The 27,314-nt window shown below is 48.0% G+C and overlaps 2 protein-coding genes across 3 annotated transcripts; one reads left to right on the top strand and one right to left on the bottom strand.

Annotated features, from left to right (window-relative positions):
• Positions 1-1,036: 1,036 nt before the first annotated feature.
• Positions 1,037-17,944, bottom strand: LOC121832676 (uncharacterized). Its single transcript, XM_076545630.1, has 7 exons — positions 17,743-17,944; positions 11,817-11,933; positions 7,780-7,970; positions 7,677-7,694; positions 3,050-3,203; positions 2,176-2,941; positions 1,037-1,486 (listed from the first exon to the last, which is right to left on the bottom strand). Exons 1-7 carry the CDS (start codon positions 17,942-17,944, stop codon positions 1,384-1,386), a joined length of 1,551 nt encoding a protein of 516 aa, XP_076401745.1. The 3' UTR covers positions 1,037-1,383.
• On the top strand, positions 2,633-26,777 carry B3gnt2 (UDP-GlcNAc:betaGal beta-1,3-N-acetylglucosaminyltransferase 2). 2 transcript variants are annotated; one of them, XM_076546114.1, is made up of 2 exons: positions 2,633-2,773; positions 24,224-26,777. In XM_076546114.1, the coding sequence occupies exon 2, from the start codon at positions 24,233-24,235 to the stop codon at positions 25,424-25,426; it is 1,194 nt and encodes a 397-aa protein (XP_076402229.1). In that variant the 5' UTR covers positions 2,633-2,773; positions 24,224-24,232; the 3' UTR covers positions 25,427-26,777. The 2 variants fall into 2 exon arrangements, with proteins under 2 accessions (XP_076402229.1, XP_076402230.1); XM_076546115.1 differs by lacking the exon at positions 2,633-2,773 and adding an exon at positions 21,228-21,986.
• Positions 26,778-27,314: the final 537 nt, after the last annotated feature.

The raw sequence follows: 27,314 nt of genomic DNA, 5'->3' as shown, positions 1-27,314 counted from the left end.
GGCCGGGCATTTATATATAAGAATAAGCCTCCGTGTGTGGTTTATTTGGGAGCTGGGTAGCGGGCCCCCAAAAGAGAAAAAACAACAATCTCAGAAGAGGAACCTCAGTTGAGAAATGCCTTCACCAGATGGCCTGTAAGCCAGTCTCTAGCACATGATTAATGCCTGATATGAAATGGCCCAGCCTGTCTGGGGTGGTGCCACCCCAGACAGGTAATCCTAGGTGGTGTAAAAAAGCAGACTGAGCAAGCCACGGGGACCAAGCAGGGGTCCTCCAACTGTATCAGTTTCTGCCTCAGTTTCCCTTGTTGATGAATTGTAAGTCAAATCGCCTCTTTCTTCTCAAGCTGCTTTTGGTCATGGTGTTATCATAGCAAAAACAAAAACAAAAACAAACCCGCTTAAAGACACTTTACTTGGACTCCCCAAATGATTCTGTGCTTACACTTCCTTTGGTCCATATCAAAATTGTAATTAAATAGTTTTAGTACATTGAATTATTAAGCACCTCTCCAGGGGGGGCTGTGAGCTCCAAGAGAAAGTGCCATGTTTAATGCCCTAGTCCGCGCCCTGTGCTTGCACCTACGTTGGGCAGTGCACTTGACGAATGTCTCTCTCTGCCTACGGATGCTGAACCCCAGTCCTAACTGTAAGAGCAAGCACAACAGCGAAGTGGGCGTGGAATGCAGCGCTGAGCTGTCTCCCCAGTCACACTGTGGACGGCGCACGGCACACTTCCAGCTGTCCTCAGTGGCACCCCGGAGAGAATGCTTTCCATCTCGTTTTGAACTTCAGGGCCCGGCAGCTTTTGGCGGCTGTGGAAGGCGCAAGCTTTCCTTCCCTGGTGCCTGCCAGCTGACTTGACTCAAAACTCTGGCTAGCAATCCTGGAAAGCACGTCGGTGGCTACTGGAAGCACATTTAAGGGAAAACAGTAACATCTGATGGTGGGAAATAATCCAGCTTTGTCTCCTCACAGCATTTAAATATCAAAACAGCGGCCTTCAGCTAATCAAATACATAGACCTAACTTCTAATTTAGTTCTTTTAAAATGTTTTATTAGCTTTCCGAATTATGAATAAAATCGTGGGGGGAAAAACGCTCAAAAAGAAAAACCCCGGGAAGGTATACAATTTCCCTTCCTTTCTTGCCCCGGGTGACAGTGGTTAACAGTTTGTGTGAGGAGACAAAAATCCAACTTGTTGCCTGGACTTCACGTCGCTCTTCAGAGAATCGTGACCAACATAAAAAACAGTTTGGTCTGGAGACTGCCAATCTTAACATTTCCAGAGCCACCGACTCAGAATTCCTTTTTGGTGACCCCATTCACGTGGCTCGACGCATCCAAAACAACTCGCACTTCTTTAGGCTGCTGAGTTTCGCTCAGAGTACGCGCTCGGTGGTCCAGCGTCCAGCGGGCTGAAATCCAACCCCCAGCGCTCGAAATTCAATGGCTTCCCTTTGGCTAACCCCGCCTGACAGCCTTCTGCAAAGAATCAAACAGGTGTGGAGTGTTAATTTCTCAGCGGGATTAACTCCAGAGGGTCGTTCTAAGGCCTCGGCGATAAGGACGGAAGGGGCGCTGCCAGGAGGGCCCCGAGCGGAGCGGGGCGGGGCGGGACTCGGTGCTCTGGGCATACCGGCCAGGCAGGCCCACCCCAGCCTTGTAAACTAGAGCAACTTCACCATCCGGTCTCGCCGGCTTCCCCGGGGCCTCACCTAGGCATGCAGCGCTTTGGGGAGCCTGCGGAGGCGCTGGGTCAGGGGCGAGCACCGTGGGTGCAGTGCGCTCTGCGCGTGGGTGTGGCTAGTGCCCACCCCGGTAGCGTTACGGGAGGCGGGGTGTCCGCGTTGAGATGGCAGGCTGCACCCAGCTCTTGGCGTCACGGTGCGGGCGCCCCCCCATCTTACATTCCTGGCTTTCTGACGCACGAGTGGAACCACGTGGAAAACCCATGTTTTTGACCCGAAGGCGCCGAACAGGCACCGTCCTTAGGCTTTGAGCAGCTAGGTGACTGCAGGTACCGGGTGCGCTGAGAGCAAAGGTCAGGTCCACGGGGGTCCAGCTTTCCCTCTCCTCATCTCCCAAGGTGGAACCCTCTCACCAACCACACGGAGCCGTCTAGGCCTAGCCACACGCCGGCCCTGGCCGGAAAAGGCCCTGAAAACTCTCACCGAGCGCCCCGCCGACAGCACGGAGAGGCCCCGGTAGCGGAGGGGTTTGGACTAGACCCTGAGTTGGAGACTCTGTCGCTGCTGTCTTTCTGGGGCAGGCTACTTCTTGGGGCGGGGGAGCGCGTCTTTGGAGCTGCGGCTCCCCAGTGGCGCCTAGGGTTTTCTAGGTGCACCGGGGGGCGGAGAGCCCCGCGGGGACTGGGCGCCGACTGGCGGGAGGGTAGGGGTTCGGCCTTTCCCAAACTTGGGCCAAGGGGCGGGAACGCGGCCGTCCCGGCGGTGACGCGCGCGGGTAGCGCGGCGTCTGATTGGCGCGCTGGGCGGGGGCGGGGCCGAAGGGACGCTGTAGGCGGCGGCGGTGCCGGGAGCCGCGGCGGGGAGTGAGGCGCAGCGGCAGCGGCAGCGGCAGCGGCGGCAACAAGTGCTGGAGCTGAGGCGAGCCGGAGCCGCCCCGACCCCGCCGGGCTGCCCGTCCGCGCCCTGCGCATGGAGCCGGAGCGGCGGCGGTCGCGGGGCTGAGCCGCAGGCGCGGCTGGGACGTGGATGCGGCCGCGGTCTCCCGCCCCGCCCCGCCGAGCTGGAGCTGCCCCTGGACAAGGTAGGGCCGGCTGGGTGGGCACGGGCCCTGCGTCCCCGCCCCGCCGCCGCCGCCGCCGCCGCCGCCGCCGCGCCAGTTCCGGCCGGTGCGGGCACCCTGCGCTCCCGCCGCTCCGCCGTGGCGGCGGCGGCGCCTCCGCGCCTTCGGGTCCTCCTCGCTTCCCCCAGGCTCCTCACTTCCCCGGCCTCCTCGCCTCCCGGTCCGTCTCCCCTCCTTCACAGCCTCCTCACCTCCTCGCCACTCTCCAAGTCTCCACCTCCTTCCCGACCCTCTCACCTGCTCGCTCTCCCCCCCCCCCCTGCACCCGCAGGGAGAGGGCAGTGACCCCTGGGCCGCGCTGCACCCCGCGCGGGGCGGGAGGTGCGGGCCTGGGCGGTGGGGGAGCGTCGCGTGCGGTGTGCTGCCCCGCCCGCCCGCGCGCTGCGCCGGTCTCGGGTACCGCAGGGGCAGATCAGGTGTTTCTGAGCCGCTCCCCCCCCATTCCCCCCAGCCGCTGGCACTGTTACCTCCGGGTCCCCAAAGACTGGTTTCTGTGAAACTTCGGGAGAACCTTTGGCTTTGACCTCTAAAAAAAATATTCCACGCCGCCTGCGTTGAATGATTAACCAGACTCAGGACTCAGGAGCTGGCCCTGCCGCTGGCAGGTGGGCGCGCCTGCGGGGCGGGGACCCTTCGGGGGACGTGACACCCAGCACCTGGTTAATTGCACTCGCCTGGGGTCCTCTGAGCTCCGGGGTCTTGGGTGGAGAGGAAGCTCAGTGGAGACGACTCTTGAGTGTCACGGTGTGCGAGGTCATCTTGGAAAGTATTGCACACGTTTTTTGTAACCTGGGCTGGCTGCAGGGTGGCTGGTCTTTGCTCCCCTCCCTGAGGGGGTCGCCTCGACGGCCCCAACTTGGTAGACTAATGGGAACGATTAAACCTGTTCTTCTGCCACGCACCCACCCCCACTCCCCGCAAGCCGTGCTTTTCGGGTTTCGAAGCCAGTGGGTGAAAATGGGGTTCCTGTTATAACAGATTCTTTCAGGGGTTTGCATGTATTTGGGGGAGTGTTGTGTGTGTGTGTGGGGGGGGGGCGGTTCATGAGGAGGCCACTGGACCTTGAGTGGAACTAGGCGATTGGGACCAGGACCCAGCCCAGAGCGCGCTCCAGTGGGGTTCAGACCTCGCACCGAGAGGGACCCGCCCAAGGGCCCCGGTGACTTTTCCCACCGGACCCAGTCTGACTTCTGTTTTTTTTTTTTTTCTAATAAAGATTATGAAACTGTTGGAATTTTTTTACGCACAGTCCGAGAGCTCTTCATATTTGATTAGGTTTTAAGACCAAAGAAGTGTGCTGGAGCCCTGTAGAACTTGCCGGAGTAATTTCCCCCCTTTCCAGCGCGGTGGTCTTTTTTATCTGCTGGGAACTTCTTTCCCAGCGTGGAATACTGCTTTCTCCCTCGGGACTCTGCCTGCCGCTCTTAATTTAGTGTTTTGTGCAGATAGCAAATACAGTCAACTGCCGAACTCCGCGTTAAACTTGACTGAGTGCCTTCACCGGTCTCGTTTCTCTGCCACGTGCTGTTAAAAGACTAGTTAGTTTTCCTGTATGAGCTGTGGTTCCCCTACTTAGTTTCGGAACGGGATACTTGCTTTGTAAGATTGTTTTTGAACACAAATAGGATGCTTTAAGTACTTAAAGAGATCACAACGAAGTTCGCGCTGGTTCAGCTTCCGCTTGCCAAAAACAGTGATCTGTTGTTGGAACGGTTCAGATATGTCTAGCCTGAAATCACCCAAGCTTGACGGATGGAGATAGCCGGTTTTTAAGACCTAAGGAATGAGGTAGTCTTTGAGAAAAACAAACATAATTTGCTTATGAATTGCTTTCACCCAGCCCACGTGCTTTTGAAGGCCTGGGCATAGAGATGGCTTACGGTTTTAAAGATATCATTCAAAGCTGGACATGGTGGTATATGCCTCTGATCCCAGCACTCAGAGGCTATCGAGTCCCCGAGTTCCAGGCCAACCTGGGCTATACAGAGAAACCTCGAAAAACCAAAATAATAATTTTTTTTTTTAGATTTATACTAACAGTTATGCTAAAAATGGGGAAGGGGAAATGGATAATTTGCTGTTTCCACTAAACTGTACTGTTTGTTCAAAAGTGTGCATATGCTTAAGGGTATATTAGGAAACAAGATCCAAATATTGCCCATCTTAAAATGATGCTGGTTGGTTTAAAAGTTGGGATACGTTATATTAGAAATTTGTGGGGCTTTTTTCAAATGATGGTGAGAAAGGATGAGTCTTTGTTTCTCAAACTTTGAAACGGCTACTGTTATGTTTTTAAACCACAATTTAGGGTCAGGTGTGGGGCCTATATCTTTAATCCCAGCACTTGGGAGGCAACTGGCAAGCTGATTTTTAAGTTCTAGGAGAGCCAGGGCTACATAGAGGACTCTTATCTCAAGAACAATCAATCAATAATCCATAATTTCAGATCTCTATCAGACCTGTTTTCACGTTGGGTGGGTGCTGTTAATTAGTCCTAACTCGTTTAATGAGTGTAATATTTGACTCTTTGGGCATTTTTAAAAAGCTTTATTAGACAGTCTGTTCATACTTCAAAACTTAAGTATAGTTCATAAATATGAGATTTTGCAACCAGGCTAGTATTTGGTAATACAACCTATTATAACACCCAAATAGTGGTATATAAATTACCAAAACTCAGAAATTATCATAGCAGTCTTTTGTCTTCTGTAATTGCTCTGGGATCAAAAAACATGATCAGTTGTCTGGCATTTTTTGGTGTGTGAGGTGAAAGAATGAATTGAATGAGGCTGAACTCTATCCAAAGCGGTATTTCCTAATTGCTGAACAGAAATCACCCAGTGAAGGAGATAACCCCAGCCCAGCTCACCCTGTAGTTCCAGCTGCCTTCTCCCCTTCTGGAGTGGGTGCTTGATGGCTATATTAAAATGGTAGGATGAATATATGCCTCTCTGGAGAGGCAATTACTGTTTGGATAAGAGGCGTGTGCATGTGTGGGGCGAGGCTTTTTGAGAATTGATGTAATGATTTCATCATCATCCACCGGTAGAGAAGCTTTGCCAGTCTGAACAAAGCCTGAGAACCATTTACGGTTTGATGGAGGATTGTCCCTGGGCATCCTGGTACGGTTACTACTGGAACAAGTTACTCCTCCTGAGCCTCTTACGCGTTTCAACTGTATGTTGCCCCTGTTTTGAGTTTCTTTTGCTGCCAGCTCTGTTTGCTTGGCATGGCTTCCTATTGTAACAAGACCCAATGTTTTTGACAGCCAGCATTGCATCTGATTAAATAGATGCAAATTTTAACATTTATGCACTTTCAGGTGTCTACATTTTATGTAAATGTAATAAATTATTACAAAATGTAAATGTAATAATTAGAAATTGTTTTCTGTTTCTCTGTAGACATTCCCTTCAGATTTTTTTTTTTTAATTCTGAGGGGAAATTCCCAGTAGTCAGGAAATCGATACTTTCCACTTTCATTCTGTGACATTTTAAACTGGGTTTATTTAGGCTCTTCACTTTTTTTTTTAAAACAAACAAACAAACAAACAAATCCTTATTAACCAAGGTAATCGGTTTTAAGAATGTAGGCTTTCTGAGCTGTGAAAAGGTGGTTTGGTTAGTCAGGAACAGGAACTTGGAGTCACTTGCCTGAGGTTTTCCTTTTTGTTAATGACACAGTGGTGAGTGTGAGCTCCTGTTTATGAAGAAATGGGAATTTCAGCTGCTCCATGAGGCTCCTGTGCTCGCCCCTACAGGGTGACGTCATTGCAGATGTCACTCACAGCACTGTAGGTTGGCTTTACCTGCCCCTAGTTAATCGGAATCAGTCATAGCATATGTAGTGTTTTATAAACAGTGGGGTGTGACTCTGGTTTTACCACTCGCTTTGTGATTATGGTGAGTTGCTTGGCCTCCCTGAACCATGAGATGCTAGGAAAATTAAAGCAAATGATAGAGCTAAGATACCTGGGTGGGTGAGATACCTTAGTGAGAACCCCCCCCCCTCCCCAGGTTGTCCTCTGACCTCTACCTGTGTGCCATGGCTGATGCTCACATGCGTGTGCTCATACATGCAAATTTAATAAAACACTAGCACTCCACCTGAGACGGTGATAGCTAAAGGAATTACATATTCTCTGTTTAAATAAGCTACATTATAAAAGCGAATTAAGTCTTGTTTTGAGGCTTGGGACTCAGTGTGTAGCTCAGGCAGATCTTTAAACTCTGAGCTACCTGACTCTGCCACCCACCCCAGCACTGGTATTAAAAGTGTGCAGCCCCACCCCGGCTAACATAGGGCTTTTATTGGAAGTTAGAAATAAAATCTGTTGATGAATACCTTGCTGTGGCATTTAGTTTAAATAAGATGTGTTCTTCCAGTTGATGACCTCCTGTTTTTCATTTATCTCTGATAATCCACATTGAGATGTCCCGCCCAGAGCTGTTTGGGCCCCTGCATGGTATGAGTGAGCTTGTAAAAGGTGAGGTGATGAGTGCTCCTGAAGGGCCCTGACGAAGCACCCTGAGTGCTCAGACAGCATTTACCACTTCATGTTTTGTGAGTGAATTATTTCAGAAGTGAGAGCACATTGCCAGTTGTTTTAATTGCATGCTTCATGCTGGCCATTTAAATCACTCGGTGCATTCCAGTCCTGTGCGTGTTAATGGGTACTTCTCATTCTTTAATTGCAACATCAATGATACTTTGCTGTTTTTTTTTTTTTTCTAAAAGGATCTTTTTACTTACATTTACTTAGAAATGATATCCAAGATATCTTAAAGGGAATTGCCTCTGGTTGCCCTGCGAGTTAAGGATAACTCCTGTCACCAACTCCATTTGTACCCCCTAGGAGCTCACCTCTGCATCTCGGCATTTCTGGAATGGCCAGGAAAAGCATATTGCTGGATGAGGTGACACTGAGCCCTGTGGGTCTGCCTTACGGGGTGCCTGACAGACACACCCCGGCCTCTCCTGGATCGACTCCTTTGCCTACAAAAGCTGGCACAGTGCTGCTGGCCGTGTTTGAGAGGGGACGGCCACTGGTGGCTGCTGTGTTTGCAGGTCGATCGCTGTGGGTCTCGGGCCTGTTTGGGCCATTGGGTCTGGAGAGCGCTAGGCCAATAGAGGGTGACAGGATCCGATGGGAGCAGACTAGAGAGGGAGGACCCAGGAGCAGGCTCAGCACCCTCCTACCTCTGCTTTGGAGAGCAGGGAAGGTGGGAAAGGCCGTGCAGAGACGGGAGTTGGTGAGTGTTGGGAGGCCGTTGAATGTTCTTGCAGTTGTTGATGAAGATGAGCTTGTGTAGAGAGGCTGCTCAGAGGCCCGTTACAGTTTGTGTCCCTGCAGGACTGTCAGCTTCCTGTTACACGGCCTGATGGGTTCTCACAAGCTGAGGATCCTGTGAAAATCGAAATGTCTGGAGGTCATTCTGTGCTGACTCCTCCTGTCTCTGTTGGAATATTGGAAGTTCTGGTGTCTCCCACGGGAATGTTCCACCTTTGATCCTCTCCCCCTTTCCCACCCTGGCCTTTGGCTCTTGTGCCCACCGCTCTCCTTAGTGGCCTCAGTCCTCCCCTTCCCTGGCCATCATTCCTCTTTGTTCAGCATACTTAGCAGCCTCTTCAGTGAGCCTGCAGCCTTATTTTTATTGTCTACTTTAGGCACTGCATGTTGGTATTGGTTCACTTCTCTCATTACTCTTGGAGGGAAAATCTGAGGGCCTCAGAATTGGTCCAGGGATAAAGTGTACGTTGCATTTGACAGAGGAGAAAGGTGAAAAAACCAACTCATATGGGATGGGGTGGCATTTGGAAACATTAAGGAAGGTGTGGAGGAGGGTGTGAACCCCCAAGCAGGTCTGATTGGGTGGAGTCTGGGGTAGTGTCTAAGAGGGTCCCAGCCCAGCAACAGACTTGGCCCAGCTCTACCGAGGTGGGGTGAATTTTGAGGACTCTGGCCAGGATCCAAAGCTGCCAAGAGTCAGGAGAAAGGGAGGGGAGGGCTGAGGTCATGACCAGTAGCGTTGGGCCTGGAAGTCAGCAGAACTCAAGAACTGTGACAATCCCGAAGGGAGGGAGGGAGATTGGGAAGGTCCAAGCAGGGCTAGACAAGGACAGTATGCCTGTGGCCACCACAGCGTGCAGATTGGGCATTTGCTGTTTTACCCTGGCTCTAAGGGAGCAGTGTCTGCTGTTAGCAGCGTGGGAGTCAGGACAGTGGCCTTGGGGCAGGCAGCATGACAGCCCACTGGAGAGTTGGCTGAAGTTGTTTTGACTTTGTGGCTGACAACCAGAATTCTGGCAACCATGGCAAAGTTTAAGGGGCTGTTTCCTACCCCTTTGCAAAGACAGGATAAAACTTGAGGGTTGGCTGGTAAACACAGCTTTAATCCAGCACAGGGAAGCAGAAGCAGGCTAGTCTCTGAGTTTTAAATCCAGCCTGGTCTACATAGGGAGTTCCAGGCCAGCCCAAGGCTACCTAGTGAGACCCTGACTTCAGCTGCCTCAGGGCCACATTTACACACAGGTGGGTAGAATGAATGCTCTAAGTCTTGGCGTTAACATTCTAGCCAGATGCTGTGACCCTTGAACCTCACACTTAAAATTCATGTTCAGGTTTTTAAGAAATTGTTTACATTCTTTGAAATGCATTTTGAGGGGTGCGTGCGTGCGTGCGTGCGTGCGTGCGTGCGTGCGTGTGTGCGGTGCGTGAGTGAGTGAGTGAGTGAGAGGGAGGGAGGGAGGGAGAGAGGGAGAGGGAGAGAGAGAGGGAGAGAGAGAAAGAGAAATGAACCCTTTAGGTCTGGCCTTAGATTGTCAAGGGGAAACTCAGTGATATTAAAAACTAAATTATTTGAATTATTTGTCTAACACTAGAAAGGATCCAGGTGGGTTTATTAACCGATGGCACCTCTGAATCTTTGAGCTTGGCAGTAGAGAGTTCTCCCAAAGATGGAAAATATTTAGGGAGGGGAACCCAATAGAAAATGATACAATAGAAAGTAAGGCTGCAGCAACAGAAGTAACACAAGTTAAAGGTACACCCATCAGCTACTCTTGGAGCTCCTGAATTGTATTAGTCTACCCGGCTCTGTGGGGCATGCTGGGTGCTGAGCCCTCTTATGTGAAGGCTCATGGGGGGCTTTGAGAGTCTTGAGGTCCTGGGGCTACTCCCTGATGGGCACCAGATGTACCCTGGTTGCTTTGATTGTTGAAATGGGAGACAACCATTTTACTTTTCCTTGCCACATAAGGAATTATTCCCTTCAACGGAACTTAAAATATCTCCCACGAATACTACTATTTTTAACTGAATGTTTTCTTTTGAGTTTTTGTTCTCAAGGTTCTGGTGGGTCGGATTAAAAAAAAAAAAACAACCCTCTTTATAATGGAAATTTTCAAATCGGTAGAGGTGGTGAAGCCTCTGGGGCAATCCTGCTGTTCTTGCCCCACCCTGCCCATATCCTGTCTGCCTCTGAGCAGGAGGGAGAAGGAAGGGCCCCTAGGTGGGGTGGGGCCAGCCAGCCAGCCAGCCCGCCCTGGCGGTGGCTGCAGCTCTGTGTTCCCTACAGCACGTGCTGGGGTGTAACACTGAGGTGACTGGAATCGCTTGTAAAGAGGCTGGGGCTGGGTTTCCAGGCTGCTCTGCCTTGTGCCCGTATACTGAATGAACACTAATTTTTCTTGGCAAGTGGCCAGAGAAAGATACATTACTGTTTCACCTCTTGAAATATGTAGCCATTAGTCTTGGTTGAATTACTGAATGATTTCTCCATCCACCTTTAACAGGACTTTTAGATGAAAGGCCAAAATGTCCCTATTTTTGAGGATGTGTATTTTAAATCTATAGGCTTTGTTTTTATGTTTAAAAAACTTAGCTGAAACAGTCCGCAGATACCTCTCAGTAAGTGGTTGAAGTCCAAGCAGCCTCCAAGAGGCTGGAGGAATCAGAGATGGGGGTTGAGAGGAAGGATGGCTTGTTTGTGTCACCCCAGGGTCACATGTCACTAGGAACATAGTCTTCTGGGAGAGGACGGCCCCTTAGCCTAGAGAAGAGCTGGCATTGCAGAGGCTGCTGCATGCGGAGGATGATGAGTGATGCCTGACTTGTATTAGCGGAGTGCTGGGGGAGCATCCATCTTGTAGGGAGGGCTCTTGGGTGGGGGGACAGGACGGGACTGTACAGTACAGCCTCTCTCTGGGCTCAGAGCCAGTTCAGCTTTCCTGGAGCCATTCTGTTTGGGAAGCAGGCCTGGCAGGGAAGGTACATCCAGGGACTAGATGTCTCTTCCTCAGTGGGATGGACTCCTCGTGGTTATACAGGGCCCACAGAGGAAGGCGGGGATTGAGCCTGACCCTTCGGGGATTGGGTAGAGCTGAGAAGCAAGAGATCGCTCAGCGGCTTTGAGAGGATGGCCAGGGGCCAGCCCCTGTGAGAATGCTCAGCAAGGATCGGGGATGGCCATCTCCTCTCCACCCCGCTCTTCCATGCTGTCCTAGGGGCACAGGGTGGAGAGCATTTGGGTTTCTAGTTCCTGCTCCTCCTGCTTCTCTCGTGGAACCTCAGGCAGGTTTCTGATCCTAGGGGCCAGCTTCTCCCTAAAGTGAAGAGACTTAGTGACTGCTTTCCTGGCTTAAGCATTCTGTGGGCCTTTGGTATTCTTACTGCTAGGAGGAACACTCAGTCAGTGCCTGAGGACTTAAGTGTGCAGTTTGTTATTTAAAATTTTCTATTTAAAGGAAACCTGGACCAAAGTTATATACAAAGTAATGAGCGTCATTATTCTATTTTATTTTGTTCTTTTATTTTGCCTTGCTAAGAATGGAACCCAAGGTCTGGAGCATGCTGGACAAATGCTCTGCTACTGTGCTGTATCACAGGCTCCATTATGGTTTTCATGCAAGGGATTTTATTTGAGCCAAGACCTATGTATTCCAGACTGACCTTGCATTTACTGTGTGGTGGAAAACTTCTGATCTTCCAGTTTCCATTCCTACTGATCTTCCAGGCATGCACCACTACCCCTAGTTTGTGCGGTGCTGAGGATCGAATCCAGGGCTGCTGGCGTCCAGGGAAGCGCTCATCCAGCTGAGCCACATCCTCAGTTCTCAGGCCTGTTTTCAGAAGAGTCAGACTGCCGCCCTCTAAGAGACTCTAAAGCTGTAAATCAAGGAGCCCTGGAGTCTCAGACTGCCACCTCTTATTTTCCTTGGTGTCGTCTTCACAGTAACCCAGGACATGGTCTCTTTTAGGGGAAATGTGTCACCAGAACGAGAAGTTGAGACTTCCCACAGCAACTTATTAAGTTACTTAAAATAAACACAATGAATGTCATTGGTATAAGTTTAAATATTTATTGAAGTTACAAAAGAAGATAATTATTAATGTGCTTAGTGCAGTCCCCACGCGCCGCGTGGGAAGAAAGGGGAAAGAGAGAGGGACATTTGCCCCTGGCCCCACTTTTGGCGGGGGCTAGAAGAGGGTGCAGACCCCTTGGAGCGCAAGATGATTGTGACCATTCTAACAGTTACTTAGGTTTGTTTCCTAATTGCTTTTACTAGCTTTTGAGTGTATGAGTCTATAGAAATGGGGAGCCAACTCCCAGCCCATCTCTACACTAAGACAACCAAGTCAAGACCAGTGGCCTGCTTATTTCCAGAAGCAATTACACAGTTTATATAATGGGATTCTGTTTCTAGTCCAGTGCTATAATCTATGCTTGTGCATTTTTATTAATTTTTAATTGCCTCCTCCTTCCCTTTCCCTACCCCTTGGGCCTGTGTGTGTTTATAGACCTACTTCATTGTGACTGCTTCCTGAGAGGTATTTCCAGGTAGCTCTTCTGCCTTGAGGATGGTACTGGGTAATGTCCTAGTAATATTAGTAAGTGAAGTATTAAAGGGAGGAGGCTTATAGCAAGGATTGGCAAGTAGCCAGCCAAGGACTAGAGAGGGAAACTTAGGGCCCTTGTATGAAATTAACCAAGAATGATCGTGTCAGGCAGTGTTAGATACTTGGTTGAAAAGAGTAAGCTTCCCTTTAAACCGTGAGTGGCCCCGAATACTTGTTAACTCTGCTGACCTGGGAGGTGAAGTCTGGGGGACCAGGCGCTCAGGTCATTCCTTGTTCGGGAATTCAAGGCCAGCCTGGTTAGACACCCAGTCTGGAGACAACAGAACAGTTTTCCTTTAGGCCCTCCTGTTTCCTCCCCTGCCCCTAGACCCGGGTGTGTTCTCATCCTCACATTTGTTGTCTGTGGAGTGGCAGATAAGAGTCCTGGTGTCCTGTCAGACTTGTAATAAGTCCGATAAATGTGGAGGAGATGTCGGAGGGAGAAGCAGTGAAAGCCATGGGGTGGGAGTGAGAGGTAAGACAATGGACGTTTTGTTGTGTTGTGTTAATGAACCACAATTTGTTTACTGTGCAAAAGGACTTTGTGACCACTACTTCCCACTGCAGACTGACAGTGACATGTCGGCTCTCCCTGTGGGTGACTTCAGTACAGCAAGGCTCTTGTCTCTGGGGGCTTTGGTCCTCTTCTGTAAATGAGGTGAAGGGATTATTTTTCTCTGCACTTGGTCTGGGCTCTGGGAAATGCATATGTGTTGTTGGGAAAACATGTGAGTGCGGTTGTACCCAGGACTGTTTCTAGGTACCCTTTCTGTCACAGGCTGGTTATTTTCGGGGCAGGTGAGACTAGGCTGTGGCCATACTGGTTCCCTCCAGTCAGGCTCTGCTGCTGGAGGGCAGCTGAAAGCTAAAAATTCTAACAGAAGGTTTGCACGGACATGTTTGTGGCTGGGCTAGTTTAAGCCTTTGCCAATCTTTCATTCTTTAGTGTGAATGAGTAACTAATCAAGAGAACTCATGAGTCATAAAACCCATGGCATGAATGATGCCTCTTAGCAGGCCAGCGTGCCTCAGTCCAGAGATTGCTACCTAATTGGCCATTTGCAATATGTTGTTATTATTATTGTTAACAAAAGTCTCATTCCTTGGTTTTTCTTAGAATTGTTTATGCCCCTTCAAGTATCAACAAATGCTGTGATTTCAGTTTCTCCATTATTTAAGAACTGCTCTTCACTAGAGAACCCTGTCCTCTTTGATGCTGTTGATGGGAGTAGACTGTACAGGAGCACAGCCTCTGGGGTGGGTTCAAAGGTCAAAGCTCACCTCCACGGGGATTAGCTCTCTGTTCTCAACCTAATTGCTTCACTTTTGGGAGCTTTAGTGAAAACTAAATGACATGAGAACATCCAGACAGAATAATGGGTAAAGGACAGAGTAGGAAACTCAGGAAGGAAGTTCATGAGAAGATGATAAATGAAAACCAGGACATGTTCTTTTCTGGTGAAGTTAAGGGCACTGTCCTAGGGTGACCTTGTGTTCCTGTGTGAACTGTGACAAAAGACAGTCTGGCTTCTTCCTTCTTCTGGGTGTGGCCACAGAACCTCCACTGGCTGCTAAACGACTTCAGAATTGTGTGTTCTCGCTGCCATTTTCCTGAAATGCTCAGAAGATGGGAAAAGATGGGTGGCCTGGTTATCACAAGGGCCCATGCTGTTAGTTGGCAGGAGTGGTCCTCCGTGGTAGGTGTGTGCAGAGCAGGGGAGACAGACTGCTTTATGGAAGACCTGCCATTTCATGCCTGTGTGACACAGCTGATCGGTTTTCACTTTCAGGCAGAGCTGTGCAAGAATGGCAGCCCAGCGCAGCATCTGTCTGGTTACGTTAGCGGCAGGTTTCTCTGACTAGGAGAACCCCTGGGTCCACCAGCTCCTGCCCACCCTGCCTTAGAGGCTCCAGAGCCCATCTGCCTGTAGTTGCTTTGTGCTCCACCCACTCTTGTGCACCTGCTGCTCCCATGCTTCTGAAATTAGCCCTGCTGTGCAGCCCCCTCAAGGCCTGTCTCATCCCTCGCTGTCAGTTAAAGCTGTGCCGCTCATTGCCTCTGCTAATCCACTGAGCGGGACTCTGTTTGGTGGTCTCCTCCTTAACTCCAGAGTTACAGGAACAACAGCATTATGCAGAGATGACCCTGGGTTGATGGTGTAGAGACTGTTGGCTTGCACTGGTTCATTGGTCACTTACGGCCTCTGCTGCAGGTGCCTGACCTCTGAAAGTAGATCTGGCCCTTTAGCTGTTTCCTGTACTCTTTGTAAGTTGGCGGTTCTTGCTCTGCTGGTAGGAAGAAGAGATTTTCTTTCCTGGGTTCTTGTCTATAAATGATGAGTATGTGGTTCTCTTTGGAATGTTGGTTGCTTTTCTCACCCTCCCTGGTGCCAGGGCACAGCTTTCCCCAGTACCTGGCAGTGCCGTGTTCTCACTCTGGCAGCATAGTGAAGTTGCGTGGCTGAGACAGTGGGCTGTACCCAGCCCTCGCCCTCATGTGCACCTACGAGGACCCCTGGGGCTGGCTGTGTAGTGAGCTAGCCACCTAAGCTGTGTCCTGAGCTGCACTGAGCCGCTCTGGTCGCCTGTAGTGACTTATAGCGCCAGGAGCACTGGGACATTTCCTGAGATTTCCTCTCAAGTCTGACACTGACCACTATTTCTGAAGCTCAGGTCCCCTTAGTCCAGAAAGTCCATGCTTCCTGTTGCTCTTCAGTACTTAGGAGAATGAGGTGGATTTATGTAATATACATATTTCATGTAATTCACTAGCCCACATGTAAGTGGCTTTTCTGATATCTTTTTGAGAAAAGGTTGTATGTATTTAATTGGTCCAGTTCGTGCTTTATATTCACTGTTTTCAGTGACCTTGTCAGATGCTGAATGAATGCCTTGGAGGCACTGTGTCTTGGTGTGTAATAGTGCATCAGAGACCTTGCCTGGAGCAGATGCCTATGTTTGGGCCACCCTGACCAGGAGAGGAAAGTGAGCTGGTGTGTGTGTGTGTGTGTGTGTGTGTGTGTGTGTGTGTGTGTGTGTGTGTGTGTGTGATGGGGGTGCGGGGGAGGGGGGGCTCCAGCTCCAGGAGCAGGGAGGATGTGAAGTGAGGCTGCATTCAGTAATGCCTTGACTTCACTGGGGAGCTGCATGGGCAGGGGGTCACGTGTAGGCTGGTCAGCTCGGGAGTAGGGCATTGTAGTGAGCAGTGAGCTTCGGGTTCTCAGGGTGGGTATGGGCTCAAGGCTTGATGAATGCAGAGGAAGCTAGGAGGAGATGTGAATGACAAGATGGAGGTAGGAGCCCAGGATGTGACTGCTGGGTAAATGTAGGGAGCAGGAGGAAGCAGGGAAAGAAATTCTGGGGTTTCCCCATGCCCAGAACCTGACCTTCTGCAATGTAAAATCCAGAGAAGCAGTGTCTTAACGTTAGACATTCTGAAACTGTTCAAAGCTAGTTTCAGGAGTTAGAAGTGTTAAACATGTGCCCTCCTTTTGGAGGTTCAGTGGGTGGATGAAAATGTCTTAGTCAGTGAAGGACAGAACTGAAGAAATGTGCTGTATTTAGAATTTGGTGCCAGAAGCAGGAGCCCCAGAGGAGAGCTGTTGAATGACTTGGTATGTAGAGTCTCCTTCCCACTTTACACAGGAGGAAGCAGCTTGGAGAGGTCAAGGAAACAGTCTAGCACTGATTAGCCCAATGGAAGATGTCAGACCGCCTTTCAGCCTGAACACGGGCTAGGTTATCTCCATCTGCTACCCCTATTTTTAAATTACATAATCTTTCTACTGAGGAATGTACAATTCTTTTCAGCTCTATTAAAGACAGGGCAAGGTGACCTGATTATTTTCCCCTCCTTTTCTAAATGTTCTGCATATATTTATTTGAAGGATAAATACAGAGGTAGATTTAGTCTTTTGTTTTGTTTGTGGTGCTGAAGATGGAATTTAGGGTCTCTTGCATGCTGGACGGGTGCTCTGCCACGAGATAAACTCTAGCCCTGTGATTAATTTTTTTTTTTAAATGATAAATTCCATTTGTGCAAATTGGCCATAATGGGTTGTAGAGGAGTAGGTGAGGATGAGAACGTGTCCTGCCAGGCACTGGTCTGCACTTCTGCCTGTGGAGACATATGGCTAAATCGACTCATTGGAAGTACTTTTCCCTTTTCATTTTGGACATGGAGAGGAAAACTAGCAACTGGGAACCAGTTCCTTAGACTCTGCCTGTTCTGTGGCTTGCAGATAGAAAACACTGGCAGGCACACTTTCCTAACCTGATGCCATGGGGGACTCCTGAGGCTCCCCTGCCCAGCCCTGGCAAGAACCTGGGCCAGGCCTCTAGTACCCATTAGGGCAGAACTCTAGGAAAGGCCCAGGCTTTCTGGCCCTGCTGATCACTCTCTGGTAACCTGCCATCTGCCATTTTGCTGGAAGCTTTTCTCCCCACGAACCACTTAGCTGCAAGCTGTGTCTGCCTCTGTTTGTTTGAACAGGGCCCAGAGAAGGCTGGCAAGGAGCAGCCACAGATGGGAGGTGAAGGAGTCAGAGAGATGACCTCATTGAGATTGTCTTCACCAGGCTCCCGCAGCAGCAGGGCACAGGAATGAACAGTAATGACATTGGTCGGATTTGAACAGCAGTGAGCAAGGCTCCGTTAGAGGCCTCTGACTCATTCTCCTGTGTACAGTCTTAAGTTGGACTTCTAGCCTTGTCTTAGCCTGATTGGGTTGAGGTGACTGATCACTTCTACTTTATTAGAAAGGTCCTGCCTTTTTTTCACTCCTGACATTGTGTGTTGGCACGATTTCTGTGCTAAGTAGACTTCAAAGCAGAAAAGTTTATTTGGCCTGTGCCAAAAAAAGAGGTTTATTCAGTCCATGCTCACTTTGTCACATTGCATTTGGGCCTTGGTGGCCCCATACATCGTGGTGGGAGCATGTAGCTGAGGGAGCCTAATGACAATCGGGAGTGAGTTGAAGAAAGAGGAATAGATTGGGTCCCACTTTCCCAACCTTCTTCCACTAGAGCATACCTCCGAAAGGTCCACCAGCACTGAGGAGTGGCCAGGCAGGGGACCAGGCCTTCGGAGGACATTTGGGGTCCAAGCCCCCCACAGCACCTTGGTACTGTGGCAGTTGCAAGGCATTTGGTGCAGGCGTTAGGTCTGGCTTGATGCGTTGCTGGCGTTGTCCCTGGCTGGCTGTGGTTGCCTGAGACCCTTGAAATGGGGTCATGGCTCAGTGAGAACCGGTTGTCAGGGCTACCCTGGTCATCGTCAGGTGTTTGCTGACCAGTAGCTGCATAAGTGTTTATATATCTTTTAGAACTGGGAGGAACCTCTTGGCACCTTGAAGGAAGGAGGCTGTGGCCTGCGCAGCTAGAGTTAAACCGACTGGGCGTGGCAGTGCGAGGGTCTGCAAGTGTGTAGGTAATAGGCCAGGACACAGCTGCTGCGTAGTACAACAGGAAAATCTTAAAATCGGTGCCGTTTGACAGCCGTGGTTACGTGGGGAAAAAGAAACTAAGACACAAAGTCTTAGGCCCCAGCATCTGGCTTGGTGAAGGTCACAGAGAAAGTTCCTGCTCTGTCCTGATGGTATGGTAAACCTTTCTGGGTTCCAGGGCAAGTCTGCCCTGGCTCAAATCTTGACTCCCAACACTGGCCAGGAACTGGGGAAACTTCCCTCGTTTATGACAGGGCCAGCGTGGGATAATTCTTCCCTGCCTCTTGCATATGATTTGTAACTTATGGTACTTCTGTGGGTTGAAATGTATAAATATAAAATTTTAATAATTCAGTAATTTTAAATAAAATAATTAAACATTATCTAAGATTAGTCACTGAAAATATGACTAGTGCTCCTGAGTTCTTTTCATCATGGTCCTGCACTCACTTGTGTTGAATCCCAGCCTAGCCATTAAGCAGCTGTGTGATCTGGGGCAGGTCCAGTCACTTTGTGCTCAGTGTCTCCATGGGCCAGTGAGGGGAAGAGCATTTAGAATAGCTGCTTGGGAGTATTGCTGGTTCCAGGGGCCAGCAGATGCATTTCATACTTTCCTTCTGTGTCTGAGAGCCTTTCTAAAAAGGGGCATGGCACTCTGAGCGATGTAAGCAACCTAGGTGGGATTCGGACAGAGCCATGGGAGGGTGGAGGCAGGCTTGGAGGGTGGAGCCAAGCGCTGGGGCTTTATGCGGTGGCTCCGTCCAGGGTTCCATGGTCTCCATATGAGAATGGCAGTGTGGGCAGTATTGAGGAACCTTCCGCTTCCGTTACAGTTGGTGTTATTGCCGTAGCGGCCGCTAGTGTGTTGTACTTTTTCTGGGCGTTCGTGTAGCTTGGGCACGGCAATTATGTTCGACAACTTTCTTCTCTGTTTGGTAATCCCTTTCTTGCCCCAGCATCGCCTTTCCAAACATTTTAGTTGCAAAATAAGAAAGGAAGTTCCTTTTTTGTTAAATTCAGTTACAGTGTTGAAGTCTGTTCCTAGCTGGGTGTGGTGGTGCAAGCCTCTAATCCCAGTACTCTGAAAGCAGAGGCAGGCAGATCTGAGTTCGAGGCCGGTTTGGTCTACAGATTGAGTTCCAGGATGGCCAGGGTGACACAGAGAAACCTGTGGAGGTGGGGTGGGTTGTCTCTGAAAAGTCTCCATCCCTGTTGGAAAAAAATGCAAAAAAGTTTTTCCTTAAGTTTTTCCTTAAATTCTGGGTCTCATAGGTGGTGGTGGTGGTGGTGGAGGAGGTGGTGGTGGTGGTGGTGGAGGAGGTGGTGGTGGAGGAGGTGGTGGTGGAGGAGGTGGTGGTGGTGGAGGTGGTGGTGGTGGAGGAGGTGGTGGTGGAGGAGGTGGTGGTGGAGGAGGTGGTGGTGGAGGAGGTGGTGGAGGTGGTGGTGGTGGAGGTGGAGGTGGTGGGGGTGGAGGTGGTGGGGGTGGAGGTGGTGGTGATGGTGGTGGTGGTGGTGGAGGTGGAGGTAGAGTTATGCCATTTCTCCAGCATTGGTGTAAGTATTTCTTAAATTCTTTTAAAGCAATGTAACTTCTGGGGGGAAAAACGCCAAAAACCACAAAATGGGCTTTATGTCTGCAGTGGGAATTACTTAACTACCTGAGAGCGTTTCCCATGTGTTTTTTTCTTCTTCTTTCTTCTTCTTTTAAATGGGATCTTTGCCTTATTATCTTCCCTTCTATGAACTCCACTTGTCAGAGTCTAAACGCAAAGTTCTCTTACAAGAGTCAGTGTCTATTTCACAAGTAAAAGATACCATCTAATGCTGGGGGGATATGCAGTTGAGAATCTGGGTTTTTTTCATCCCTCTCCTCAGGTAAGTTTGAAGAATACCTGTTTGAAATTGGTGCAAAGGGTTCCTGCAAACGTTTGGGGACTCTGAGTCTTCTAAGAAAGGCTGGCATTTCCTGAAGGGCCCAGGAGCTTTCCTGCTCTCCTCTTTTCCTTTCTTCGAAGGCTCTAGTTCTCAGATGTGTATAATACTGGATCCCAGGTCTCTAACCTTTTCATTCTTGAGCCAACCCCCAGACTTCACCAGTTACCTGGAGCAGAATGAGGTTGTACCAATTTGAGAAAAGAATGTATGCAAAGAGCCCACTCCAGGATCCAGCTCACCCTTGAGTCTTAGGTGATATTCAACCCCATCCCTATTTTCTTTACTCATAAAGTGGCATCCTGTGAACTTGGCAGGGGGTAGGGTGGGATTGGTAACAGCCAATGGGGTAATAGGTAGATGCTCCATATATGACCTCTTGAGCAAGTACAGTTGAAAGAATGGTGTCCCTTTAAGTGCATGTTCTCAAGAAGGATTAGTGGACTGGAGAGATGGATGTCTCAGTGGTTAAGTACACTGGCTGTTCTCTCAGAGGACCTAGGTTTTGTTCTGAGCACTCACATGGTGGCTAGCAACAGTCTGTAACTCCTGTTCCAGGGGATCTCAGCCTCTTTCTGGCTTCTGTAATGTGTGCAGATATACATGTAGGTAAAACACTCATACATACATACATACACACATACATACACACACATATATACACACATACATATATACATACACACATACATATACACATGCATACACACATACATATATACACACAGTTGTACATGTATGTATATGTAGATATGTATGTATATATATGTATGTATATAATCAATAATTTTTAAAAAGGATTGATGGACTTAGGAGAATGTCTGACTAGATTTCAGTAATCCTGGCCCCAGCACCTAGACATGTGACTTGTTGGTTTACCTGCAGTCATTTTCCTCTTGCTTATACTGCATCTTCGGAGAATTCACTGTAGAATTTCACAGACTGCTATGTTAAAGTAGCGTGTGTGCTTCACTGTCTTCTTCTGCAAGCTGTTGTCTTTTATTTATTGATTTTTCAATTTTTTTTACTAAATTGAAAATATGTCTGAGTGTTCAGCTTTTGCCTATAATTACAGTGTGTACAGTTTTTTGTTGTTTTGTTTTTGGCTTTTGGTTTTATCGAGACAGGGTTTCTCTGTGTAGCCCTGGCTGCCCTGGAACTCACTCTGTAGACGAGGCTGGCCTCAAACTCATAGAGATCCGCCTGCCTCTGCCTCCTAAGTGCTGGGATTGAAGGCGTGTGTAACCACTACCTGGCTTGTGTGTACTGTTTTTGTTGTTGTTTTTTCCTGAGTACCTTCCCAAATGTTTTCCTCACCATAGTTCTCTCTGTTCAATCCCATACTTTTCCTTGTTGCCTCTTTCAGAGGAGAAAGAGCCCACAAGAAGGAGACTAGGAGTTCTGAGGGAGGAGCCCCCTCTGTGTGTGCACAGTGCTTGTGGACATGAACGTTTCCTGCCACAGCACAGTGTAGAGGCCGAGACTAACTGCCCGCGCTGGTCCTCATCCTCTGCGTTGTGTGATGTGGGCTCTTTGGTGGTGGTGGTGCTGAACCCAGAGGTTCTGTGACCAGTGCCTGTCCTCCTCTAGGAACGCAGGGGTTACAGGTGTGCTGCATGTGCCCAGCTTCGTGTGGGTTTTAGGTGTTCAAGCTCAGGTCCTCTGCTTCCATAGCAAGTGCTGCACCCTCAGCCCAGAACATCCAGTTTAAAGAGAACCATTTTCGGGGCCTGGAGAGATGGATCAGTGATTAAGAGCACTTGCAGAGGGCCAGATTTGGTTCCCAGCACCCACGTGGCAGCTCCTAACCATCTGTAACTCCAGTTCCAGGGGAATCTGATGCCATTTTCCAGCCTCCATGGGCACCAGGCATGCACGTGGCACACATGAATGCATGCAGGTAAACACTCAAAACACATAAAGTAAAAGAATTTTTAAAAAGAGAATGGGAACCTTTTATTTTTGAATTGTGTCTTTTGAAAAGTCTATATTGGGTGTGGTGGCACATCCCTGTAATCCCAGTCCTTGGGAAATGGAGGCAGGAAGATCAGATATTAAAAGATGGTGTGGTTACACAATAAGTTTGAGGTCAGCCGAGTTACGTGTGACCCTGTTTCCAAAAGCAGTCAAGCTTAAAGGTGCCTGTGACTTTTCTAAATTAAACTATTAATTATTTAACAGCATTAGATACTAACAAGATTTTGTAAGATTAAAAAGGCACGCGTGTGTTGTGGTTTTCTTGTTGTAGTATAGGCAGCTTTCCTTTCTGCTGCTCAGAGGTGGGATCCTGGAGAGCTGGGGTGGGGGAGTGGCCTGTTTGAGTGTCACTTTCTCATGTGCAGTGGCCTGGGGAGCTGGGGTGGGGGAGTGGCCTGTTTGAGTGTGTCCCTTTCTCATGTGCAGTGGCCTGGGGAGTGGTGGTTTATGTTTTTGTGGAGCTGTTTTAGAACAAAATGAAAACATTGAGACACTTGGGAGAGACCCCGTGCATTTGGGCCCAAACAAGATAGCAAGACTCTGCCTCCCACAACAAACTACCCAAGAAAAACCCTTTAATTTACTGAGTTGTTCTTTGTATTTGTGGAGGTTTGGTTCCTGGATTTCCTCAGACATAGAATTTGTGGGTGCTTAAGTCTTATGAAATGGCAATTTGTATATAACCTGGCCCACTCTCCTGGGGTGCATTTAGTTTCTTGTTGTATGAGAGTCTGGTGTAGCTGATGCTGGCTTTGAACTCCTGGTCTCCTGCCTTACCCTCATAAGTAAGTACTGGGAATAGAGCTGTACACCACCACTCACGGCTCCCTCTTGTGTGCTTTAACAATCTCTCCTTTACTTACGATGCTTACTTACTACAGCGTAGACACTGTGTAAATAGTTGTTATACTGTATTGTTTAAGAAAGAATAGCAAAAGGAAGTCTGCAATGTTTGTTAGGCACAGGCAAGTTTGGTTTCCTTTTTTAAAATTTTTCATTATTTGTGTGTGTGTGTGTGTGTGTGTGTGTGTGTGTGTGTGTGTGTGTGTGTGTGTGTGTTTATCTGCATGTATTCCTATCATATGTGTGCCTCGTGTCTGAGAAGATGGGAAGAGAGCGTTAGATCCGCTAGAACTGGAATTACAGATGATTGTAGGTTGACATGGGTGCTAGGAACTAAACCTGGACCCTCTGCAAGGGCAGGAAGTGCTCTTAACTGCAGCGCTCTCTCTCCAGCCCCTTTGTGTATTTGCTCTACAGTTACAGAGGGCCTAACTATGGCTGTCTGTGGTAGAGCTGTTTGACCATCCTCAGCACAGACTACTAGATATATTACAAGAGACAAAGCAGCCTTGAATTTCTATGATCTGAGCTGTCTGTGACGGAAGAGTTTCTCAGTGTTCTCAGAAGAACAAATCCTGTTCACCTTGGAACTTTCGGTTAGGAGCCAGTGAACCCAAAACAACCCACTAATTTGTATTTTATTTACGTTAGTAGGTTAGGAAATAATTCAGTGTTGGGTCTGCATTTTTAAAGAAATGACAGATTCAGAGTAAATGATGTGACATTGTATGTAGTGTAATGTAATATATAGTGATGTGTGCACATGTGCATATTGGATCACAATAAAAATTATGAATTATTGGCAAGTTAGTTTGCAAAGCACTGATTTGTATGTACCCTTTTAAGCAGAGTAGTTGAACAACCATGAAGTTATTTATTTAGTGATGCTTGCCTCTACCCACTGAGTGTCTAAAATAACGTTGGTAATTAGCCATTACTTACTTAGTGATTGTAGTGGGCCGGGCATGATTTCAAAAGCCTTGATACGAAAATCACATAGTTTCTACAACCAGCCCACTTTACAGGTGGAAAATTGATATTTAATTTGAACCAGAGCTGGTGAATCTGGAGTTCTTATTCTAAAACATTTCTTTTTGGGAAGACTTTAAAAAGATAAAAAAGAATGGGTCTCACTGTGTAGCCCTGGCTGGCCTGGAACTCAGTGATTCATTTCCCTCTTGAGTTATTGGAAGTAAAGGCATATGTCACCATGCTAAGGAGCTTTCATGAAGCTCCTTAAAAAAGTAAGAAGACCTAAAGTGTACATGGAATTCAAGTTCAGAGTTAACTAATATGCTTCCCTAACCTTTATTCCAGATATGAGAAATGAGTGTTGGACGTCGAAGAATAAAGTTGTTGGGTATCCTGATGATGGCAAATGTCTTCATTTATTTGATTGTGGAAGTCTCCAAAAACAGTAGCCAAGAAAAAAATGGAAAGGGGGGAGTAATAATACCCAAAGAAAAGTTCTGGAAGATATCCAGCCCTCCCCGGGCATACTGGAACCGAGAACAAGAGAAACTAAACAAGTGGTACAATCCCATTCTGAACAGGCTGGCTAACCAGACAGGGGACTTGTACATGTCTCCTAACACAAGTCATCTGGGCTACTGTGAGCCTGACCCAAGGGTCATGACAGCTGTGACAGATTTTAATAATCTGCCGGACAGATTTAAAGACTTCCTCTTGTATTTGAGATGCCGAAATTACTCACTGCTTATAGATCAACCGAAGAAATGTGCAAAGAAACCTTTCTTACTGCTGGCAATTAAGTCCCTCATTCCACATTTCGCCAGAAGGCAAGCAATTCGGGAGTCTTGGGGCAGAGAAACCAATGTGGGGAACCAGACCGTAGTGAGAGTCTTCTTGTTGGGCAAGACACCCCCAGAGGACAACCACCCTGACCTTTCAGACATGCTGAAGTTTGAGAGTGAGAAGCACCAGGACATTCTCATGTGGAACTACAGAGACACATTCTTCAACCTGTCCCTGAAGGAAGTGCTGTTTCTCAGGTGGGTGAGCACTTCTTGTCCAGACGCAGAGTTTGTTTTCAAAGGCGATGATGATGTGTTTGTGAACACTCATCACATCCTGAATTACTTGAATAGCTTATCCAAGAACAAAGCCAAAGATTTGTTTATAGGTGACGTGATCCACAATGCTGGACCTCATCGGGATAAGAAACTGAAGTACTACATCCCAGAAGTCTTCTACACTGGGGTCTACCCGCCGTATGCAGGGGGAGGTGGATTCCTGTACTCTGGCCCCCTGGCCCTGAGACTGTACAATATAACTGACCGGGTCCACCTCTACCCCATAGATGATGTTTATACTGGAATGTGCCTTCAGAAATTGGGCCTTGTTCCAGAGAAGCACAAAGGCTTCAGGACATTTGATATTGAAGAGAAAAATAAAAAAAATATTTGTGCATATATAGATCTAATGTTAGTACATAGCAGAAAACCTCAAGAGATGATTGACATTTGGTCTCAGTTGCAAAGTCCTAATCTAAAATGCTAATGTACATCTGCGCTACCTACATTTCACACAGAGGCCTATCCTGTCTAGTTCCCACATTGTGCTTTCACAGTAGGGTGACTTCTGTGTGAAGCCATCAGCCTTGATGAGTAGCATCCGGGCCTTCAAGCCCTTCAGTTCCACACCTTTGTGGCCAGAGAAAAGCTGAAGACAATTCATCATGGCAGGATGGTTAGTTCTGACCCTTCTTCTGGCTGCCGGTCCTCAGTTTCTAATTTTTCCTTCTCCAAAATCAAGTTTAGAATTTGACCATGAAGATCTTTTTTTTGTCCTTATAATGGTATACTCCTGTTTCCATTTTAACCGATTGGCTAATTTTGATTTTGTAGGGCATGATCTGGTGTTTTTGTGAAATGGAATTATGTTTATTTTCATAAGGTTTTGGTGGATTTTTAAAATTGTCTAGAAAGTAGACTGATGTTGAAATTCCTGTCACCCCAACAGTATTCTCCTTGTTATTAGAACCCGTCACTTTCTTGACAAAGGAAAGTCACTGTGCAGCATGCACAGTTCACCTCCTCTGGCCTTAGGCCATGAGAAGGGCAGAGGATTTTCTTTTACTTGTGTTTGATTTGCTGGGTGGCATCATGATAGCTAACCCAGTTTTAGTATTTTGGAAATCCTGAGTGTGATTCCCTAGTGGCCAACTGAAGACTGAGTAGCCCGACAGCCATATGGGTTTGTGAATGTTCACTGTGGGTCAGGGAAGCATTTGTGACTTTTGAACTTGAAATGAAAAGATAGAATTTGAAGGCATTTGCTTAAGTGGCTTGTCAGTTTAAAACTCCAGGATTCTTCTTGCCATGTTCTCACACATTGCTTAGATGAAGCTCTCCGGGTAGTGATGCTTCCCTCTCTCAGTGTAGAAGTGCCTGTGTTTTTATTTATTGTTCAGATCAAAGACCAAAACATTTTCTTAAAAAATATTTTGTGTAATATTTTATTTGTATACAGTGTTGTTTGTGAAATATTTAACTAGAGCATGATATTTTATTTTATTTTCCTCATTTTTTAATTAGTTTTTTGAGAATTTCATACGTGTTTTGATCACATTCACTTCCCCCAACTCCTCCCAGATCCAGCCCCCAGCATGATGTTTTAAATGTTAAGCTGTAACATATGTTGAATAAAGTTAACTCTTACTTTTGAATTTTAAAATTTGGATTGGGGGGGTATGAACTGCTAAAGTTGATACGGTTCTGCCAAATCACTGCTTACACCTTGTATCTTGTAACATGCTTTCTTGAAATATTTTTGTGTTTTAGAGGGTTCTCATCTGTGCTACTGGGGACTGGGGAAAAAGGGGAAATAAAGTGACTGTATTTTTTAATCATCATGTGTAATAATTATCTTTCTGTTCTTGTTTTCTTGTGTTTTATTACATCTTCCCCAAGCCGTCTCTCCCAGAAACTGTTATATTAACTGTCTGTCTATCTCTGGGTTAGCCACTGCGGTATCTCTAGTCTCAGAATGCCTCCCAGTTGAGTCATGGAAAGGCACTGTCTGTGGCGTCCTGGCAGCTGTCCATCCCAGCCATGCTTACTCTCTGAGAACCGTGCTCTCTATATTCCTGGCTGTCCTGGGGCTCACTCGGTTGGCAGAGCTCCTCCTCCCTCTGCCTCCAGAGTGGCTGAGTTAAAGGCATGCACTCAGCTGTAACCCACCTGGAGCCCTTGCATCCTAAGTGTCTGTCAGAAGGACCCAGACCCTCCCATTCAGTGGCCTGCACTGTTTTTCCCAACCTGTCAACTACTGCACACCTCCATGCCCTTCAGAGGCCTCCTTGATACTGACTAAACCATTTTACTGACTTGAGTAACCCAGATCTGGAGCACCTACTTCTGCCACTTCTTTAAAAACGTGAGGGGTA

This window comes from Peromyscus maniculatus, chromosome 10 (assembly GCF_049852395.1).
Source record: "Peromyscus maniculatus bairdii isolate BWxNUB_F1_BW_parent chromosome 10, HU_Pman_BW_mat_3.1, whole genome shotgun sequence".
NCBI classification, from domain to species: Eukaryota; Metazoa; Chordata; class Mammalia; order Rodentia; family Cricetidae; genus Peromyscus; species Peromyscus maniculatus.
Note: the sequence above shows the minus strand (reverse complement) of the source record. Positions and strands in the feature narration are given on the sequence as shown.

Coding starts and splice junctions, on each gene's coding strand:
- LOC121832676 (XM_076545630.1), bottom strand. CDS start 17,944: ATGACCCCATTTCAAGGGTCTCAGGCAACCACAGCCAGCCAGGGACAA. Junction 7,971..11,816: donor GGTGCATGCCTGGAAGATCA/GTAGGAATGGAA, acceptor CTCCCTCTCTAG/TCTGCTCCCATCGGATCCTG. Junction 1,487..2,175: donor TGCTGTCGGCGGGGCGCTCG/GTGAGAGTTTTC, acceptor GATTCTTTGCAG/AAGGCTGTCAGGCGGGGTTA.
- B3gnt2 (XM_076546114.1), top strand. CDS start 24,233: ATGAGTGTTGGACGTCGAAGAATAAAGTTGTTGGGTATCCTGATGATG.